At 42.0% G+C, this 23,107-nt stretch overlaps 1 protein-coding gene across 2 annotated transcripts; it reads left to right on the top strand.

The window, feature by feature from the left end:
* vsnl1a (visinin-like 1a) lies at positions 1 to 23,107 on the top strand (the record flags this gene model as incomplete). 2 transcript variants are annotated; one of them, XM_080048373.1, is made up of 3 exons in its annotated part: positions 1 to 171; positions 20,730 to 20,945; positions 22,910 to 23,107. In XM_080048373.1, the coding sequence occupies 3 exons, from the start codon at positions 10 to 12 to the stop codon at positions 23,105 to 23,107; spliced, it is 576 nt and encodes a 191-aa protein (XP_079904499.1). The 2 variants fall into 2 exon arrangements, with proteins under 2 accessions (XP_079904499.1, XP_079904498.1); XM_080048372.1 differs by lacking the exon at positions 20,730 to 20,945 and having other exon boundaries at positions 10 to 171.

The following is a 23,107-nucleotide window of genomic DNA, read 5'->3' as shown; positions in this document are numbered from 1 at the left end:
GCAGGCAAAATGGGGAAACAGAACAGCAAGCTGACCCCTGAAGTGATGGAGGACCTGGTGAAGAACACAGAGTTTAATGAACATGAGCTGAAGCAGTGGTACAAGGGTTTCCTGAAGGACTGTCCCACCGGCCGGCTCAACCTGGAAGAGTTCCAGCAGCTCTATGTCAAGGTTAGACTACCATGACACACTTTCAGTTGGTGGATAACAAACACACACACACACACACTAGGGATGTCGCTTTTTGTCCTATTTTATAGTGAAATTAGGGTTGTGCCGACTCAGCTCATGCAGAACATGTCTGGGTTTGATATATTAAGTGGAACAAAGCAGAAGTGGAGAGCAGTTAGATAGAAAATAATGAGTTCAACAGAACGCTGCTGAATTCATTATACATTTTGTTAACATATTATGGCAGGGTTGAAAAAGCTAAAATGTCTGTATTGCATTCATTATTTCGCAAGACATTACTATAAAATTGTTCAATGTTTTGCACTTGGACAGGATCCACGAGTAGTATTTGTTACCAGAGTAATTGTCATAATTGTAGTAATTATAGTTAATTCAGTAATAGCCAAAGGCAACAGTAAACTTGGTATTAGTATAGTAGCATAATTAACAGAGGCATCAGTGTCAGTTATGTGTTTGTTAATGTCACAAAGCCCAACAAAAAGCATTCTCAGTGGACTGGGTTCTCCCACATTAGATATTAATTGTTTGTTGAGGTCACAGAAAATACATTCTCAATCACCACTAAAAACCATTGAGGGAAACTGCATTCCCATTGCAAACTGAGGTACGAGTTAAGCAGACCACTGCCATCCTCCCATTCGCCTCCCCTGTATCTGGGCAGAAAACCAACAGAGAGGCAGTTATCAGAGGCACCCAGTGGATTATTCTCTCATGCTAATATGTACTCTACCGTATCTCATTACCTCTGACTGAGAAGTGTGAATATATTCCATCTTTTTGTCTTACAAAACAGGCAGGAACACATTCATAGAACAATGATCTCATAATAAAAGAGAGATTGTGATACAATAGCACAATTAGTGGCTAAAGATATTAGATACTATATTTCAACTAATATTCATACTACTAGGACTAACTACTATTATAACTAATACTACTGTCTGCTGCTTATAAAATATAGTAAAGAAAGTGTGTTTTCATGAAACAGAAAGAGACACATTTTATATTTCAGCTGTGACTGAACCTTAATGTATTAATTTCTAGTAAAAAATAAGGAAAATTGACATATATGTAGCAGGCCTTAAGTTGAGCACCACCAGCCTACAGGAAGCCCTGACTGACCTGATTAAGTCCGATCTGGTTCTGGTAAAAGGGGGCGTTAAATTTGAAGAAGCCACGCTTGAAATAAAAATAAAAAGCGTGATTAATAAACTTGACAAACACAGTTAAACCCATGCGCCATCGTTGCTGCTAAGTCGCTTATCTGATTAATAATACAGAACACTTGATTATACTGTATGTCCCAAGTCTACTGTTACATTAGGTCTATCTCAGCATCTTGTACTGTATTCTTTAACCTCCCTAAGAGTTCTCATGGAAGAAAGGCCTCTGAGCAGTGTAAGAATAGGCATTCGTCATTTATCTCTGGTGCCAGGAAATGCCTCATAACTAGAGGGGGGGCTGCTACATGTTACATAAGACACGCATGGGCAATGGGGTCATGGGTGCACTTCCTCTAAATGCCATCAGATCTCATGCATTAGCTGAGACCAGAAGAGAAAGAGAGATAGAAAATAAAAAAGTGGAGGTTCGGCTGCCAAGTTAAAAAATATTTATTTAAAAAATAACGCACCTGTCAGCACTGGGAATTTCTTCTTCCATTTGGACCAATTTGTTGAAGTTATACCTCCTAAAAGATCCTTTCAGAACTAAACTGAATTAAAGGGGAAAAAAACCTGGAATCCTGGGAAATAAGACAGAAGTTGGCAGCTCTTATAGGGGAGCAAAAAGACAAAATAAATCAGAGGGAATATCCCCTACTATCTCTCTACAGCTCAATACCACGGCTCACTTACGAGCAACAGGGGCCGGAAAAATCTGCAGCCGCACAAAGGGGGCCAACACTGCTCAGATCTAAAGGGGTCTTGTAGGCTCCTGGGTAAATCCTATTATTGACGCATCCTATTGTGTTTCTAGGCAACAGTGTATCAGTGATAGAGGGCTTTATTTAAATCCAGAAGGCTGATAAGTGGGAAATCGGCCCCGCTGCGACATCACAATAACGGGACAGATTGTTCCTGTGAAGAATGACTGTGTGTGTGTGTGTGGTGGGCATGTGTGTGTGCGCGTATGTGCCTGTTTCTGTGGTGGTGGTGGGTTCATATGTGTAGTGGGATGGCGACCCCCCCACATTTGCAAATGTCCAGAAGTCCCCCACCCCACCCTCCCTGCCAGGATGCTAAATGCAGTGTTAGCTCCACACGGCTGCCTGCCTGGACTAAATGTACTGCTTTGTTTGGAAGTATACATGCTGTTATGTCCTTGTTTTCATTCTGTGCTCCGTCTGTCCCACTGCGTTGTAGAGCTTATTATCCTTTAGGCTGTGAAAAGGGAGAGAGCGGAAAAGAAAGTGATAAAGAAGGGAGAGCTGAGAGGAAGAGGCATGAACAAGAAACAGGCCAACAGATGAAAGCTGGTGTAGAATGTCGGCTGGAAATAACAGATATCACAGGGCCGCCTGGAATATTCATAGTTGATGCCGCAGTGTAGCTCATAACCTACAGTATTTCTTTATAATAATGGCTCCTTACAGGTTCCTTTGATCAGGAGTGTGACATAGTTTGGCTACTTGGTTATTATAAGATAACTAATTAAAAGTAATGAATATTAGTTATTTTAAACATTCAAATTGCTTATACATAGTAATCTCGATCAACTGCTGGATTCAAATGTGCGGGATATAAATGGAAATAGAAGTTAGGATGGGGAAATGTGAAGTATGTGAAATGGTTTCCAGATAATTACACAATCTGAATTCCCATGAAATAAGTACTTTAAATGCAAAATATGAATTAAAGTAATCAGTTATCGCTCACTGTGGTGTAGAGGCTGAATAGATGGATGGATGGATAACTTTTTTCTGAATAGAATTAACAGATCTACCAAAGCTTTTTTTTTAAGTATTTTCTTTGGAAAAACAAAAAACGCATATTTTGTATTTAATTTTTTAAACTCAAATGCAGTACTTTGTTCCAGCCCGGTCACACAGCAAAATTCACCCGCTTGTCCCTCAAAGTAGAGGTCTCTTTGTCACCAAAACTCGTAAACTAGCTGACCAGCTAATCACTAGCAAACCAGCCAGTAACATTTCAGCGCTAGGCAGTAACAATAGCTCACCAATTGTTTTATATTCGATCTGTCCTGGCCTGTTTACTTGCCCCTACCAGTTTGTCCTTGATATGGTACATTGAAAAGAGAGGTAGTGAGCTTGCAAGTTTTTAGTTAGCAAGCTAGTTAGCTTGTACATTAAAGGGACAATATAAGTTCAACCAGTTTATTCAATAGATATCGACTCCTGTCTCATAACTGTCTAAAACTATACTGTTTACACTCCAGAAGAGGATGAATAAAAGTGAATGAGGCAACACCGCTAAAAAGCTACAATAACTTCGACCATAATTGACCCTCTGGCTCTGCTATTTGTCAACAGCATTAATTTGCTCGATAAAAAAATCACTACAATTGAGCAAGCAAATCCCCTAGCGATTCAACTGATCATAGAGGCATTGACTTGAAATGCGTCCTGTGACTGGACCCTAGTAGGCCTAACCAACACTTTATATCAATATTGATTAAGTTTTCAAAGACACTGCTTCTGAGATGTTCAAGGTTACAATGGATGTGTGCTTGAGTCTTAAGACTGACTGAGTTTGATGTTTTTCTACAAGCATAATTGCATTAGTACCACGTGTAGAGCAAGACAATTTTCATGATACTGACAGAAATCACTTCCACATCACTCTCAATATCCAGCTTGCAGTTTTAATATGACAACGCCTCATCCATTTGGTTTTAGTGTCACTATTCATAAATCCTGGTCAAACCACACAGGATCATTAAACCCACTTCCCCTGGGTTCTTGTTTCCCGGTGGCTTTTCACTATAAGACAGTGAAATAAAAATGGAAGAGTGACAAATCACACTTGAGCGCTTGCATGCCACTGCGTGTGAAATTTCTCATCCCTGACACGCCTGCCGCTTTGGGAGCCATTTGTAAGAGGATAACGGCAGTCTCTGAGATGTTAAGGTGATGCATTTTGTCACTGCTTTTTCCCTTTTGTGCTTGATGCAGCAACACGGAGATATCCACACAAAAAAATACACTTGAACATGCACATTTAACAGTGATTCACAACACATCCTGTTGGCTCTGTTTTATAAGTTCTGTTGTAGAGATTGACACTTACATGAAACAAGCATCAATACTGTTGGTCTCCTGCCAGTTGGTGTTCTGTTGTTGTTATTGTGATGAGGTAGCGTTTCAGCGTCAGTATAATGGACTTCATTGTGTTTGTTGCTATACACAGCAACTATCTGTCACAGTCTCTTCTACTCATATTACTCTGTTACTGTTGGTATGGAGGACACATGAATGGAAATACAGGATAACACCAACAAACACAAAGCCTTCTGATATTTCAATTTTGTGTTGCAGTTGTTGTCATGGTTTCTGCAACCTCTCTGAATAGGTGCATAATGTTTAGAGGGTGTATTCTCATCACACATTTGAATTCACTTGTCATAGTTAAGCATCATCAGGCACAAGGTTGGGAAAAATATTACATTTTGATATGAAACCTATGCTTTGAATGAGAAGCCATATGATGGAGAGAGAATGTTATGATGTTGTAACTCTGGCTCACACACACAGACACACACACGTCAGATGCTGACCTGAATGATGTAGATGTATGGATGGATCCGGCTCTGTTGAATCCTGCTCACATAGCCTCAAGGCTTTTGCTGTTGACCGGTGTGGTTGCGCACCATTGACCATTCAGCAGTGCTGTCTGGGGAGTCCCATATCGCCTCCCCAGACAGACAAACAGACAGATCACTGGGCAGAATGATAGGAAGGTAAATGAAGCAAAGGATGGACACTGACATCATCTGGCCAACCGCCCGTTTCTGTGAGGAAACATATGTCGCCTGATCGCAGGAGACAGAAGAGATTGAGATGCAGTGTTAGAACTGTATTTAGAAAATCCTTATGTAATAATTTGGATGGACAGTTTTTTGATCAAGACCTTTTTATATTACTAGCACCACAGATTCCTTAGCTTTTAAACACATGCACCCTTCAACTGCATTATAGCACTATCATCTCTTCATGTAATAAACATATGGACATGCGCTGTGAGACTGATATCAGTTTCAACGTACCACCCAGAGTGTGCTTAACTTGCTTGATAAAGGATGATATAGACTTGAGAAATGGCAGTGGTTGAATAATTGTGCATATTGAACTCACAACAACTTGATTAAAGCTTCAAGTGGAAAAATCAATTGAAAAAATAATCAGACAAGCAACCCATTCTTAGACAAATACAGTCCTGGCCATAATGTGCCCTCATAATATTACATTCCAATTACTTGTCTCCATCTTCTCCTGTCCCACTTTATTCTCAATTTTCCTCTTTCCAACCCTTTTCCCTCATCTCTAACTCTTTTCTTCCATCTCTCATTTTACCCATTTCCTCTCTTACCTCCCTTCCTCTCTGTCCAAGTGAGCTTGTGGCTGCCCTAAACTAAAAATAGCTTTTGCCATCTCAGAAGCTCTCACGCTATTCTGCATGGCTGTCACAACAAAGGCACACACAGCACTGTACGAGAAATTCTGTTTATGTGGTTTAGCAATATGGAACAGTTGGTGTTCACTTGAAGACTTTTTTTTGTGAGATGCTCTGATAAAGAAACAATCCTAACTCTTTATTCAGAGCTGATCATTTGAGTCAAACAAATGCTAGCGGCAAAGCTCGCTCATTGTGATAGTAGGTCGTTAACAATGCCTAGAAAGCACAGAGGGAGGGGAATCCGACACTGAATTAGCAGACTGTAATTTTCACAAAGACAAACAGTGGTTTTTCCGTCTTATCAGAAGAGAAAATTGGTGTTAATTGCTGTGAGTGTCTGTGTCAGTGTTTTCAAACAAGATTCATCGTAACTGAGCTGTAACTGAGAAAACAGACGCATGAATACTCTAAAAGAACTAGAACTATATAGCTACAGAGAGAGGGGATCAAATGGACAGATGGTTGAATTTTATATTGCTTTTGACCTATCCGCTGTTCTATGGCCCCCAACGTCTCACTTTGAACCTTGAAGTTGTAATTGAATTAGTTAGAAACTTTCAGTCCCACCGCCGCTGCAGTGTGAGAAGGTAGAAAATGGAAGTAAGTGAGGGCTTTACGATGCACAAAGTAGTATAACAAAGTCTATTCTGGTGGGAAATCATATTCAAATTGAGCTGTGTACAACCATTAGCACAGAATAAATCAGTTATCATGGTCAAACGGTGAAGGCAGCGGGCCACAAAGCTATTAGTCTCACCGTGCCGGTTCAAATCCCACGGTGGTGGTAGTGAGAATGACCTTCAGTTGGTTAACAAGGGGGTTCAAGCCACTGTGTCAGTTAGCACGCACCCATGAGAAAGACACTAAATCACTATTAGCCTGATATCTGACTTACATGTGGAGGGAGACAGAAAAGCCCTTTAATAAGTCTCCAATGATAAAGAACACTCAGGCTGACTTGGGAATCAGGCCCTATGTCCAAAATTCCAAACTACCCCTTTAAGTAAATTTAAGTTTGAGGTATTTTCCCACTCGTAGGTTATCTGTTGGGAATCATTGAGCCATTTAAGCATCAGCCCTGTTCGCCAATGCCAAGTAATGTTTAGGTTTTCGACACATTCACGAGGACTAGTGTAACAAAGAAAGAACTCTTTTAAACCCTCCCTTATTCCGATTTGAAGGGAACCAGGCACTACTGCAGGGGTGGCCAACCAGTCAGAGACAAAGAGCCACATTGTTTACTGTGTTACTGCAAAGAGCCACATCGTACACACGGGTACACACAGTGGCGATTCCAGGAAATTTTGACTGGGGGTGGCCAACCTGGGCCACAGAGTTAGAGTGGGGTGGCCATCGCACCCCTGAATGAATAGCATGTGATATGCTCTACAACCAATTCAAAGATGATTTATAATCCCAAATCATGTTAGTATCCATTGTAATGTTTGTCAGAAAACTAAACCCCTGAAGGGGGGTCTGGGGGCATCCCCCCCCCAGAAGATTTTTTTGTGTTTTTAACATGTAATCTAAGCATTCTGGTGCATTCTCGCGAAGATAATAAAGGAAAAAGTCAATATTTATTTCAGCTCAGATGAATAGTAAAATTAGCAAGACAACATAACTTGCTAGCAGCCAGATGCCTAACAACTGGACAGAGAGACGGATGACCACTAGCTTTTGACCAAATATCTTGCTAGAAAAATAAACCTTTATTTATGAAAGTCTGCCCTTGCTAAGAACATGTTACACTCGCTAACTACAAACTTTAATTTTTTTATTCAGATTTCAAAAATCTGCTAGGACACGTGCCTATACACATGCATGGATATGCTGTTTTCAAGACCTTTGCTGACCAGAGACCAGTTCTAGTGGCCACAGTCCTACCATTAATTTAGTAATTGAAAATTGCAAACTGATCTCATATCAGTGGATTGGAGTGTTTGTGTGATGAACTTGGCAACTACCTATCAAAAAAAGTTAAGAAAGAAAAAAAAATACACATAATCTCTGAACTAGGATACATATCAGGAAAAAAATGTAATTAAAAAAATAAAATGAAAATAAAAAATAACATTTGAACTGGGGGGGCCACTGGGGTGGCCAGTAAGATTTCAGGGGGGGGGGCGTTTTTATTTTCGCGGGGAGCTTGCACATGCATGCACAAGCATTATTTATTAAAAAAAAAAAAAAAAAAAAAAAAAAAAAAACAGGGGACCCCACACTAGGATTTGAAACGGGCCCCCAGATCGTTAAGGCCGCCCCTGTGATAATGACAGGACTGGACTAAAGACGACAGGGCTGTCATTTTCAACAATGAACATTGTGTGCACTGCCTCACACACAAACTCTCAGTTCAACCAAGTCCACAAACAAAAATATAACAATTTAAAATAGCGTTTTTCTCTTACTTTGCATGTTGCTTTGTGGGACTTACTTTTAGCATGGAGAGAGCTGAAGTGGCGCTGAAGATTTGAAGCCTTGAAATGCGCAAATGACACCTGGCATATAAGGCAGAATGGCTTGGCATAACGTTCAACAAAAAATATGAACTCTCCCACTCTGTTTCGGAACGAACTTGACACAAATAGTTTACTCACGGAAAACCTCCCTCCAAGCTGAGCGGGCAGTTTTATGTTGCGTCCGCACCAAACGTTTGCGAACGTTATGTTGCGTCCTCAATTAAACATTTGCGAACAGGCATACACATAGGGCCTACACATTAATACAATAAAAAATGAAATAATAGACAACATGTAAAACGAACGTAAGAGCCGCATGAAACGTTTGCGAACATGCACACACATAGGCCCACACAAAAAAAAGTAGGCTATAAAAAAATAAATAAATTATAATCACATAATTTGATATGAACTGAAGAGCCGCACGAAGCTGGGCAAAGAGCCGCATGCGGCTCGCGAGCCGTGGGTTGGCCACCCCTGCACTACTGTCTTTACATGTGCACAATATTAGCATTACTGCAGTCAAGGCAATAAACCACTTACCATAATGACTGTTAAGCTATTTAAGTCCTGACACTCATTACTGACTTTTGTTCAGACATTTTGTTCTCTCCAGTCTTGTCATTTGTCCCCACTGACCCAGCTGTCTGATCTGCATAACTAAACACGACTTAACTGCTTGACAGAGTGAAACAATTCTCGAGGGACAGCAAGAAGGTCGGAATGGAAGCGAAACTGTTAGAACGATGTAAGCTAATATAAAGACTTGCTGTGCCGCAAAATGATACAACATTACAGCTTATAGGGCAAATGGTGTTGTAATTGCATCTATATGATCGTAACAGTTAAATAAGCACTTTAGTTAAGTTTTTTTATATCAATTTGTTGTTTTAGATTTAATTTCCCTTGGGTACAGTGTATCTGATAATAAGGCTTCCAGGTTCCCAAAATGAGCTTTTACAGGAAGCTTATTTCTCCAAATACACTGAATTAAAATCACCTCATTCAAGAAGCTACTCTGCACCACAATAATTTAAAGCTCCCATATTATACACTTTTCGGTTCTATTATACACCATATTATATGGTCTTAGTGGTCCCTAATACGTTTTTCTTTAATTGTTTGCTGAAAAAAACTTTCAGATAATTTATTGTACTGTGCTGATGTTCAGCTAATCTCACAATGGCCTATTTTTTAAAAAGAGCTGCAGCTCCCCTCGTAAATATACAATCTTTGAGCTGCCCCCGCCCCCTGTCCAGAAGCGAAGCCAGATACGCCTCGCCCTCTTGTCTGTTTGTAAACAATGATGACGTATTTGCTGGGCCTGTTAGCAGTTAGCCTACCCATGAGAAGAACCAAGTCTAGAGCTAGTAACGCACTTTGAACAGTTTGACATGACCTATCCTTGTCTACATGAAAGACTATGTTCATACAGATGCACTGACTTGCCGTTTCCAAGCTAATGGAAACGGCATGTTCACAATAAAAATGCTGCAAAAGATGGTGGCTACTGCGAAGCTAGCTCGGGAGCTACCGGCTAAAAATTCCACTAAAATCTGTGAAAAAATTATCTTCAAAGTTGATTTCTACACTATTAACTTCTAATCCTTTGTCCTGTTAAAAACGAGGCATTTCCAGACTGGTGTGGGGGATAGAAATATGTTTTTATGAGCAAAAGCTGAATGCTTGCCCCAAAGCTAATAGCTATACACCAGTCAGGCAAAAATACCAATAAAAACATTTCTTTCAGTTTTACTGTTTGAAAAAACCCACAAGTAGCTTCCTATCCGTTGTGTTATTAAAAACGAGGCATTAATAGACTGCTGTGGTTAAGATAAATGAGTGGATTATGCAACATTCACCATGCTTTGCTGTACTACAGGCATCTTGTCGCTTAGCAACAAGCAAACAACATGGGGGTGAAGGAATATTTTTCCAGAAGATCTCGGGGCCGTGGACCAATAAGAAATAGGGGTGTGGGCTGCACAGTGGAAGCTTCTGGCTTTCCAGTTTTTGATGTCAGAAACGGAGAGAATTCTGACTGGAGTATATTGGGGGGGAGGGGTGGGGGTTTCAGAAAGGGGGAGAGTGAGAAAAGGAGAGATTGTTATTTTTTTTTATATTTTGGCAGTCTCTAGGCACACCGTGGACCCATGGATATGTTAGAACACATTTAAAAAGTGCATTTAGCATAATATGGGACCTTTAACAACTAAATGTTGTTGATCAATAATTCAGAGGTAATATGCTTTTTTTATATACTAAGGCGGTAAGTTGAGACTACTGTAATAACTGGGGCCACTTGAAGTGTATGCACACATGTAGAGACATTATACCATTCAACGAGTACCTAGAGCTTTGTAAAGACCAGGACAAAGAACTTAAACTTGCCCTCGAGGTTGTCTCAGCTACTCACTGTTGAACTGAGCATCCTACTGAGCATGTTGATGTTCCAGGAGATAAATAAGATTTTTTATTTTTTTTTCACCAATCTACATGATTACCAGTCCTTATTGAGAGCCAAGTGTTGGACTGACCTATTCACATTGCGGTAGAGGTTTCAACATGAAGTTATTATTGAATATATCCATACACTTTTTAATACTCTTTATTTCAAAATTGCTTTCAGAAATGATTGGTGCAAGTTAAAACAAATTTGACAGACTTAATAACCACGCAAATGAGAAATATAAAGCAAAAGAGACATAGAGGTTATGTGAAAACAAAACAAAAAACAAATGCAATTACCCCCTCTGGCAAACTCCTAGAGTCGGCAGAAAGTGGGCAAGGTACCAACACCTGTGAGAAGTGGATAGAGAGGCAGAGAAGGAGAAAGCTTGTTTTACATTAATACATAGTGTATCAAACTATACAATGAGCAATGCTAATTACTTTCAGCATTTAGCTGTTTGTTTAAAATAAACCACATGCCTGTCGGGTAACTGAGTTCCTGTATAATGAGAATACAGATGTATTATTTGCTTGCTGCTCAATTAAGATCATGTACATTAAAAAAATTGTTTAAATATGGGGGAGATGATGTGAACGATTTAGACATATTGTGGGTGTTCCAGTCAGTTGGACATAATGTTGAGGCAGCAGGGAGCCCAAACACATTTGCATGCATATTCACAAGTACAAGGTTTTATCATACACATCATGCATATATGCACCGACTCAGACATGATTGAATGAATTCAAGCTTGAGGAGGAATAGCCAAGGCAAGGAGGTTTGATCAGTTATGTCAAACAAAGGCACAATGTAAATAATGATATTTAAGCGAAGACAAAGCGAACCAGCCCTCCCTATTTCTCTGATATTAGGCCTGGCTTTGAATTGTGTCACTCAGAGCATAGGGTTGCCCTCAGGTTTACCTGCCAGCCTGGCAGACAGCCGTAAGCCACACCCTGCTTCCTGCCCTGCTTGGCTTCTTTTCTGTAACTGATGTAGATCAGAGTCCATATCATAAAGGCAGAACAATTGCTCTGGTGGATTGTATAGGCATGAAACACCTTTCCAAACTCAACATTGCTATCTACTGTTTGGCTGTCATTTCCACTCCAAATACCTTATTCAGAGTTAGTGCTGCCAGATGGGTGTTTGGTAACCACACACATTAACCAGGGTCAAAGATAGGTATGCTCCAAAGTACTCGTTAAATCACAGGCTGAATGAAGGTGTGCATTCCAGGATTTAGCCCGACCCCACACAACCTTTCTTAATGGACAGCAGGTACTGTATATCCAGTCAGCATTCAAAGCAGGTTAAATATCCTCTTGGTCACTGGTCTCCTACTTGCTGTAAGGAACTACAAACATGTCAACAAACTGTTGGCTAAATGGTTGCAAATACAACACGACTGTCAGTAACCTAACAATATTATTCAATATCAACTCCAATACCATTGATTCAGCTATTAAAATAGGAAATAGACTAGTTTGTTTGTATCTTGCTATCAAACTGCTACAAATACGTAACACAACAGAAAAAAAGGCTTTTCTATGTGGTGCGGAAGGTACTCTTTAAGATTTCAGTCCTGATTGATTTTGCAACATCTCAATGGTTACCATGGTAACCTGATGTGCAGTTTAATGCAGTTACATTGTCAGCAACAGAGCGACCAAACATTCACATTGTTTTGATCAAACTCATGTGTCTTTTCCCATCATGCCACGAGCAACAGCAGTCTGTTTGGATGTTGAGAAAGGTGTGAAGATTTGCTGAGGAGTTGGCTCAGTGCAGCCTGCTGCGTCTTCCAAGAGTGTATTGTGAATAGTGAGGCTGATATCGAAAAAGAAATCATACTACTGACATTGACAACGGATCGCACACACATACATATTTGATATAGTTATCAAAAATGGATGTTTGTGGCATCTTAAGGACTATCATTTTTAATATGTCTACAAGAGAAGTGCAAGCTTGTTGACACTGAATTCACAGCAGACACTCACCTGAGAAGTAACACAGATGATTGAAAATGCATTGTACAGATCAGAGGGGGTTCAGTGTGTGTGTGTGTGTGTGTGTGTGTGTGTGTGTGTTTTCTATATATGCAGAGCCTGGAGCCTTGGATGCAGTAGCAGCTACAGCAGTGTGCTGGCTAAGTTTTTGTTGTCGCCTGGCATGTCACTGAGGGTTTATATAAGAGCGCACGCAGGCTCCGTCCCTCTCCTGCACACACACACACACACACACACACACACACACACACACACACACACACACACACACACACACACACACACATAGTGTAAATACCCCATAAATGAATTATGCATGTATTCCCTCTCTCTACCCCTCCTCTCAAGCCGTTTCATTCTGCTCGGTGAAGTTGCATCTAAGCGATGCGTTGATGATGTAATGTAAACAGCCATATACAGCGACAGCCAGCACTGTCAAGCCAGGGTCCTTTTTGTGTGTTTCTCCAAATAGGCTTGAATGCATCTGACAATGTTGGCGAAGGGATGCATGAAACATAAGGCATTATTTACACAGCCCTCTGGTGCCACTATGGAATGTCAGAAACCGTACGAAACAAGCGAAAGCCTAGACCTCATTTCTGAGTGTATTGCTTACATGGAAATATAGACCTAGGATCCCTTGAAGGATCAAATTGCAATCTCAGACTGACCTCTAAAACCTGTGCTTGTAGGCTGCGTATAAATGACAAATGACAAACCCGCTACGTATTGCTGATAACATTTGAGGCAGTGCCTGTGCGACCCTTAAGAAAGGAGAGATGACCTTGTGGGCTTCATGTAAGCTGATTGAAAATATTCAAAGGCTCGAGACCATAAATTCCTATTAGATGAACAGCTCAGATCTATTGTATTGTATTTTATTCTATTCCATTCTCTGATGTTCCAGTTCTGGTCACCACTGAGCGGTCAACGTGATTCGTTTTTTCTCTTTTTAGTCCTGCAGATAATGATAACAGAAGCCATCCATATAGGTTATAAGAGGGTACCCTATTAGGTCTATTGAAGCAGCAAGGGCAACAGAAAGATATGGATTTTAGATTTAGACACCACCAGTTGAAAATAAAGGTCCAAAGAAGAGCATGGCATCACCGTGGCAGCGGTCCAGGGCAGGCATTATAGAACAGTGAGTACATGAATGAGCCCTTCATTGAGTCATCTTATGGGAGATAGGATAGACAGGGAGAGGTCTGCAGCATGTCAGCATTCCTGTCTACTTTGTTCGGTGTGATTTATTACAGCAGCCATGTATACAGAAGCTGCTGGATCTTCAATTAGGTAAAAATCAATGGATCAGAAGTTATAATAATAATTGGAAACCCCATTTTTGACAATGCTTGTGCCCCCCTTTTCACCTATAACCATTAAACGTATTTACCTTTATACATTTCTCTCTGTAGAAGCTTTCAGTGGCAGTTGCGGAGTCCGCCTTTTTCGTGTAGTAACTGAATTGTGTTCCCGAGCACTGGGGATTCACAAAAAATACGAGGAAGGTGACATTCATGTTAAAGGTCAGGATTACCATTTCATGTTTTTATACTTGTGCAAACCAAATACAAACATAATTGTGCCTGTTGAAAAAAGAAAAGGTAAGATGCTTGATGTAAGATGCCAATGTAAAAGAAAGCAGTGCTACCAAAAAGCATCCTGCCTTCTTCCTTATAATAAAAAGGTTCTAAGAAAGACCTTACAAACAGAAGTTATGTGAATGATTTGTATCTTGAAGTCCTCCTCTGTGTGAAGAAGTGTTAGGTGTGACTGAAATCTAAGAGTAACTTGACTTTTTATGAAAAATGCAATTTCAAAATGTATATGCCCCCCGGTGTGACTAGAGACTCCCAACGTACGAGAAAAATCTCCCCTATCTTTTTCTCCAATCTAACTAGAGTTATATTCAAACCTGCAGTTAAAGTCAGGGCCAATCAGAGCAGATTTTGGAAGGGCGGGGCTTAAAGAGACAGGCGCTATGGAGGCTGAAAAGAGAAGATTCAGCAGTGGCACTGTGAGAAATATCAAGGGTTTTTGGAGCACCATACTATGAAAACCATTTCTATTAGGAAACCAAATTACAATTTTGAACCTGAAAATGAGCACAATATGTGACCCTTAAGATGTTTTGACTGCTGATCAAAGTAATCTTTCTAAGTGAACGTTCAACTCCCGAAATTGATTGATTTTTATAACTAAGTAAGAAATTATTAAATGACAAAACAATCAGTGAATCGGGGGGGCCCTTAGCTCAGTTGGTAGGGCGTCCCCCCCCCCCTCCCCGGCCCGGGCCCAGCAGCAGACCCGGGTTCGATTCCCGCCCGCGGTCATCCTCTGCATGTCACTCCCCTCTCTGCCCCATTTCACCTCTGTCTCTCTGTACTGTCAATAAAGCATAAAAATGCCCCAAAAATATCTTTTAAAAAAAACAATTAGTGAAACAAATGGCTGTGAAAGTAAATGGTAGCTCAAAACAGTATATACTGTAAGTCTGATTCATATTTCTTTATGACAGCAGGTTGTCTCAGTGGGTTGTGACTGGGAGATGTCCTCAGACTTCAAACAACTTTGGTATTTTGTTAGTATTCAGATAACAGTTATCCCATTACAAGCAATCTGCAGCTCTCTGAACTGCAACAGAATGAGCATGTCGTAAATAAATCTTCATCACATTGGAATCCTGGCCCTTGCGAGCTCATCACTGGAAGCTCTTTAAGCTACATGATGTCGGTCCGGCTTAGCTGTTATCTGAAGAGCTGGCAGCACACAGGCAGGGCACCCCAACACAAATCTGGATCAAACACTGCTGTTGCCTAACTGCCGAGTTATTTTAAAACCATACACAAGTCATTTGTCACTTTGTACCGATAAGCTTCTCGTTGGAGGGCTGCCGTTCCAATCGCGCCTCTGTGTTTTAAGCTGCCCTAGGATCACGCACTCAGTCACTGTTCGCTTACTGTGAAATGGCCTTCATTTAAGAGTGAATTGGGGTGTGTCTTTCTCTATCTTTTTCTTTCCATGTTCCTTTGCTCCCATCCTCTCACTCCCAGGTTTTGGATCAGCACCAGTGCCAGCTTGCAGGCTGATTACAAAGGCTTTAATGTCCTCTTTCACGGCAGCATGTTTTGGGGTCATGTACCTCGGTGTGCGCGCCTGGAGCTTGGTTGTCGAGGGTACAGTATCCGTTCGGCCTCGACACACAACTCACTGACACAAACAGAACGCAGCGACATTAGCCTTACCCTAAGCCAGCTGCGCCTGCTGGCCTGGCTCTCCCCTGAGTGGTGGAAAGAAAACGGTCTGGCGTTGCGGCCTGTCCTTTGATGGCAGACTCCAAACAGCCATAATGGCAAACGCCAGCCAAAATTTGTGAGAGGGAATAAGGCTTAATGGAAATCTCAACAGCCTCAAATCCGTAGCTGTAAAGGCAATGGAAACGGCGGCTGCGGGGGTCCTGACTGGCTAATTTTTTTTGGTCGCATAGTGGTAATTGTCTGCAATCTAGTGAAGGTTATTTTTTTTCGTCCTCGGCAGCTGCTCTGTATTTCTCTGCCAATGCTTTTACCCATGAAAAAGACAGATAAGATGAACCAAAGAGAGAATGAGATGGAGGTGTTTCACGGTCTTATCGCCCTGCCCCACTTTCCGTCTTCCTTCTCCCCGCTGTTACACAACAGACCCTGCATTCCAAATTGCATTCACTTTCATTTAACTATTCTATATTCTACTGACCATAAAAATAAAGGGAACGCACTTTGCATGCAGTAGGCACACAATTGGGACACTCTTCTACTCTGTTATTTCATCATAACATCGCGCCTTGAACTTGCCTCTTGCTTATATATATCCGTTGCATGGCTGGTTGTTTTCACTCGGACAGTCAGTCGATGTCATGTGAGTCGGCAAAAAAAGCATGCTGATTTTCACGACCGGTTGTAGGGCATCTATTTTTTTAAGCATGCTGCAGCTGACCATATGTATTGGGTCATCCTAAATGTTTTTTTTTCTGTCATAATAAATAGCAGGGAAGTATGGGTGTTGGGACGCAGCGAGAGTGTTTCATAACTTTCATAACAGATTGTCGAGGATCCGCAGTGGCATTCCGTCGCGCTCCCTCCCTCCCATCATCAGCATCTCTCACCCGCATCATTTCCCCCGACACCTCTCCCTCCCTCCCTTCCTCGCCTCAACTCTTCCTTCCCACGTGCAGATGAGCCGGGTTAGGCAGGGCCATATGGGGGCAGCAGGCAGGCAGCACTTATGGAGAAGGGAGTCGCCACATTGTATTTGTGCAGAAATGGCCAAGCAGCGTCCCACTCATCCTGGCAGCTTCGCATCCAGTCCTGAGGGGGCTTTTCTTCCTCAAATTAGTTTGGCTTCTGCGGGAACCTAGATTGGGCGGAAGAAGGGCGGGGGGGGGGGGCTCATTTGCTGTCAAACTCACTTAGGTCTCCCTCCTCCATCTTTCCTGTTTTTACTCTTCTGTCTTTACTCATTTCTGTCCTCAGCCCACCCTCTCTCTCTCTCCCTCTCTCTGTCCCTCTCTCTCCCTCTCTCTCTCTCTCCTGTCTATTAACTTCCTACTGCAGTCCGATAGCTCTGCTACTGCAGCAGAATGGGTGGGACATTATTCCAGATTGGCAATTTTGCAACCCACAACAACTCTCATTGTCCAATAGGGCTGGGTATAGAAAAGGACTTCACGATATGATACGCATCACGAACCATGCGACACGATATGATGTATCACGATACATTGCGAATACGATGCACATTGCAATGGTCCGCTTTGTATTTGGAATGGGCCGCTCTAACTTTGTCATGCATGCTGCTTCCAGGTTACACTCTGCCACAACACCAGGAATGGCACCCTTTCATTTGAGCTGGTTAATCTAGCTGGTGTTGTAGTTTACAAAACGTTTAAAACACAAAAAATGTCCTCTTTAAAAATATCGATTTTTGGAACTGGATTTCCAGATATCACGATAATAATAATCACGATATATTGCCTTATTTATTTTATTTTAGCAAAGCCTTACCATCTAACCCGTTCTTCTTTATCCTTTTCATCCTCTGCTCTCTCTCTTTTGCCTCGTTTCCACCGAGTAGAGCGGGTCAGAGCGGGACAGCTCACTCTTAAGAATTTTGTGATGTTTCCACCGCCGACCCTACCCTTACTGGTAGGGCGGGTTTAGGCTGGACTGCGATAGCCGCCGCCAGAATATGGGTCAAACTATCGGGCTGTGGAACAACTGTGGTCAAGCCAGCGGTCTCTCGTTTTTGCTTGGTCAAACCAGCCGCTTCTTTATTTATTCCCCCCGTGTTGTTGTGAGCATAAATGCACAGAGACGGCTCAATGCAACTGATACAGACAGTGAGCGAACAGTGCTGGCTGCGGCAAGTCTACGTGACATCGTAGCAGTGGGAGACAGTGTAACCAACTGATTCATTTAATGACGAGGAAAAACACCACACAATAAACAGTGCTGTGCTCACATTATCGCCAAAACATAAGACTCTCTTCACTCTTGCCGAGGTGACTACACACGGCGGAAATTATTCTTTCGACCAATAAACAGACGGCATGTGTAGCTCCGCCTTGTCGGCACCCTTTCAGGCGGCTGGTACCCCAACGGAGGAGTACCGCGGCTCAGAGCGGTTAGATGCGCTTAAACCGTACCCTACCCAACTTTTGACAAATGAAAAGCCAAACTACCCGGACCGAACCGCTCCGATCCGACCCGCTCTACTCGGTGGAAACGAGGCATTTTATGCCCTCTCTTTATCCCTCATTCAATATCCTATCCGCCCCACTCCCATTCAGATTCATGGCCTCGACCACACACACCCCATTGTGAATGCAGACAGTTTGCTCGCGCTTACTCTTAGAAGAGGCCAATCAGCCTTCTACTTCAGCTCTGTATGTAGAGACTGTCTGCAAAGCCCGGGGCAAGGACACAGTGCAGTACAACAGTACTTTACCACACGGGAACAAAAGCACATGTACCTCGGATCGCATGATGCATCTAACTGGCTGATTATATTCCCAACTGCCTTGAATGTTCTGGCTTCTTTTTGGGAGTTTAAAGCTAGAATAATTAACATTGTTATGCTGATAATTGATAGAATAACAGTGGTATGTGATAGGAATTGCTCTTTGTGATAGGGGCCAAAGATAATAACCCTTAAGAACACTCTAAAAACCCACCATCTTTTCAACTAGAGAGTGAACATAGTGGAACAGTAGTTAAAGAGCCAGATATTTCCCTCAGGAGTTGGTGAAGACGAAGAAGTATATAGACTTCCGCACACTCTGTCACCATCAAAAATTGTTTATTTGCTGCAACGGTTCGGTGCTAGAGACCTTTTCACGTTTTCCATGCACTGAAACGTTGCAGCAAACGTGGCAGACTATTGTATTGCAAATTGGACAGTGTGTGGAAGTTATATTCTTCTTCGGATCTGCTCTTTCCTCTCCTATGTGCACCTGCCTCAAGAAACGGATGTGCAAAATATCCCCCATATCTGAGTTGTTTCATGACCAAATGCAGACAAGAGTAAGAAAATATTATTATTATTAATATAATCTCTCTTTGCTTATGACAAGTTGTTAAATGTATAGTTAATATACAGAAAAATAATATACGTAACATTAGCATAAATATTAAAAACATATATATTTTCCAGTTCCTTAATGAATGCTGCGACACCAGCTCAGAGAGCAGCCGCGCTCGGCTTAGACTATTACCCATCGGCTGGAGGAGTTTTTCCTCCCGAGAGGTCAAGTGGAAGGTTACATCTAATGAATAGAGTGACTGCCTACAGGGTTCATGGTCTACAGGAGATGATGAGCAGGCATCCACACAGTCTCTGCATTAACCTGTGACCTTGTGTGCTTGTAGCTCAGGGAGACAGTGATGACACAGATGATATGAACATCCAACACACAGAGGAGCTTCAAGTTTGATCGGACATGATTCACGATATTCAGTAAATTATAGACAGCAGAGTCATATGGCCGTACACTTATGTGTCATTGAGCAAAAAACTAATTATGGTCTGGTACAATCCATTTTGAGCTGTGGTGGCACAGCGATGCTTTGAGCTAAAAATCTAGCGTTGGCATGCTAACAAGCTTAAAATTACAAATATATAATGTTTGGTTGAAGGGAAGGTCATTAGTTTTGTGGGTATTTTGTCATAAGCCAAGTATTGGAAGGATTCAAATTTGACCTGGTGAAGATGCACAGTGGAAGTTAAATCTAAATCAATCACAAAATTAAGTGTGCCCTTAACACAGTGAGAATATTCGTTGCTAGGACCTTTTAAATCGTACAGTTTGTAATTAGCTTAAAAGTGGCGCCCATGAATCATTTTAGAATACAATTTAATTTATACAGTTTTTAGGGGAAATATAATCCTAACACTTCATATTTTCATACAGACACAAAGTGAAGTTGTGTGTCACTGAAGGATTAATTTTCTCAGAATGAATGTCTCTGCCAGTGTGTCCATGACCCTGACCCCAAATGGACAGTAACTGTAGCGCGTTTTTGCAAGGCTTCATAATCCACTCTGCAGTAGGGACAGATGGTTTGGTAATGCAAACAAACACACGAGCACACAGACCAATGATAACATTTGCAAAGGTAGGGCTTAGAGGCAGTGGATGGTTATAGGAAATCAAAGTGAAGTGCTTAATTACTGCAGTTAATGAATGTCTATCGATTTTAAAATGCAAATAGTTCTCTGTCCTTATGTTCGCCAAATAACATCATCTGTTTTCATTAATCTGCTCTTTTATTGCAAACTCACACATGGTCTGGCAATGGTTTGATAGTGGCAGCGCTCAGATTGACTAATGTTTTATAAATTAAACGTGAACTGCATTACTTGTCCTCAATGAACCAACATGGAAAACTATACTAATGCGTGTACTCTCTCTCCCTCTTTTCCTTTCACCCTTCCACTCCAGTTCTTCCCTTACGGCGACGCCTCTAAGTTTGCCCAGCACGCCTTCAGGACCTTTGACAAGAACAGCGACGGGACCATCGACTTCAGAGAGTTCATCTGCGCGCTGTCCATCACGTCACGGGGAAGCTTTGAGCAGAAGCTGAACTGGGCCTTCAACATGTACGACCTGGACGGAGACGGCAAGATCACACGGGTTGAGATGCTGGAGATCATCGAGGTACGTCTTCAAAATGCAATCTCGTCCTGTTAATGAGAGCAAAATGTATCATAAAACAGACAGTTAACAACAACGCACCTGATCTGGCGCTTGGGCATTTTGTGTCAAAAAATGGTTCAACGCGCCCAACGCACCTACTAGGCACCCTACCTGGCTGTGGGCTGGCGTAGATATAGGCATAAACACCGGTGCTTCGCTGTACTCGTCGTGAAAGTTCCCCGGACTTAGCCGTTATGTTTGGGTTCATTATATGGAGGTGGTGGCCGCACACAACCGGGTGAGTTAACTAAATGCTATCCGACCGGTGCTAACTTGGTTTATCGGCTAAAGCACAGCCGCACATATTCACTGAATTAACCAGGAAGCCCATTCTCCTGGCTCACTTTCCCCACATCTTCTAACCCAACCCCGAGTTGCTTCATGTCACCAGCCAGCCGCAAATTTTCGCACATTTCCTCCCCGGTGTTTCTCAGCCTCTGTGTTGTCCTCCCACAGTGCCGATGTCCGTGACGTCGGGTCATTCTCCAAAGGCTGATTGGCTAACGCGGCTAAACGTCACGCGTTGGAGCAGAAAAAGTAAAAAATGTTGAACTCCGCGCGATGGTACGGTGACGCTTTGGTAACGCGGCTACCGCGCCCAACGCATCGCTTTACCGCGGCTAACGCATCATCGCACCTAAACCAATGGTTCCCTATGCAAAAATAGGATTCTTTAACGCTGCCACCGCACCCAACGCGTTTGGTGTGTTCGCACCTTAAGTGCTTCAGATGTACATCTTTGATTCAGAGTATTGAAAGAGACTAATGTTGTGATAATAGACGTTAAAGATGGTTGTATAGGAAAAATACACAGATGCTCACAGACAAGGTCTGGTAATATAAACACCTAAATGTACATTTTATACCATTATTTATCAAAGTAGCGTATGAAAGAAGTCGTGTTGTGTAAGCAAAATAGGCAAAAATCTCAAAATCAACCATGGATATTTAAATTATACTCAAGTTAAAAGAATTACAAATCCTAGTAGTTTCAATTTCCTATCTCTAAATAAGAAAGCAAATAAGGGTATTTCCCAAAATGGCCAACTCTTTCTTAAGGCTCTCGTGCTCTGTTACATGGCTACAGTTGGCGAGCAAGCGACTCATCGCCAGGTGGCCCGTGTGCTTTTAAACCTGCTGAGTCACAAGGGTGCAGCGCTTTTGATATATTATTTTTGTTGCACTTCGTTAAAGGTTCGCTTGAGCCTGCAGCGCCCCAACCAGACACTAATTATTCATAAACAGGAATAACATGAAGCAAGCAACAGGAGGCAGACGTGCATGTGTAGAGCAGCCCCGTGCTGAGTTTGGGCTCATTTGTCTCTGTCGGATGGATACGATTATAGTCAGGCACAGGGGGAGATTATTTTGTCATTATACAATAAACACATTACATTAATTTTTACTCATGTGCGATGCTGAAGGCAATTTTCTATTTGTATGTGCGATATGTCTATATTTCCAGTTCTCTGAAATATTTAGACTGCAAAAATTATTCCTGCAAAAACACCTGAAATATTGAATGTTGACTTTACAACATCCGCAAATGCAAATGTCAAACTGACGGCACAGTATAAATATAGAAAGAATCAGGTTTTTTTTCTTTCAGACACAATCCTTTCTTGCATGTGGGAGGACATCAATAATTAAAAGGCTGTGGTCTCTTTGCGTGCCTATCATTATTTGTACAGCATCTTACATCATCTGCGTACACACTGCGAGGCATCCGGGAGAAAGAGTGGTTGAATCCGACTGACAGTGAAACAGCTGTAACCCGTTTGTTCTGCTGCTGTTGTTGATGTTGGTTCAGGGGGAAAAGACCGATGCCTCCATTCAACACATTTCCTCCATTCCTCTCCTCTCTTGATATTCACTCCATCTCTTCTCAAATCAAACCATCTGCTGCTCTCTTGCTCCCCCTGCAGGCCATTTACAAGATGGTCGGCACTGTGATCATGATGAAAATGAACGAGGACGGCCTGACGCCACAGCAGAGGGTGGACAAGATCTTCTCCAAGATGGACAAGAACAACGACGACCAGATCTCGCTGGATGAGTTCAAGGAGGCGGCCAAGAGCGACCCGTCCATTGTATTACTGCTGCAGTGTGACCTCCAGAAATAA

The sequence above is a fragment of the Ammodytes marinus genome (assembly GCF_949987685.1).
Source record: "Ammodytes marinus genome assembly, chromosome: 19".
NCBI lineage: Eukaryota > Metazoa > Chordata > Actinopteri > Uranoscopiformes > Ammodytidae > Ammodytes > Ammodytes marinus.
The sequence above is the reverse complement of the archived record's forward strand: the minus strand, read 5'-3'. Positions and strand labels throughout refer to the sequence as shown.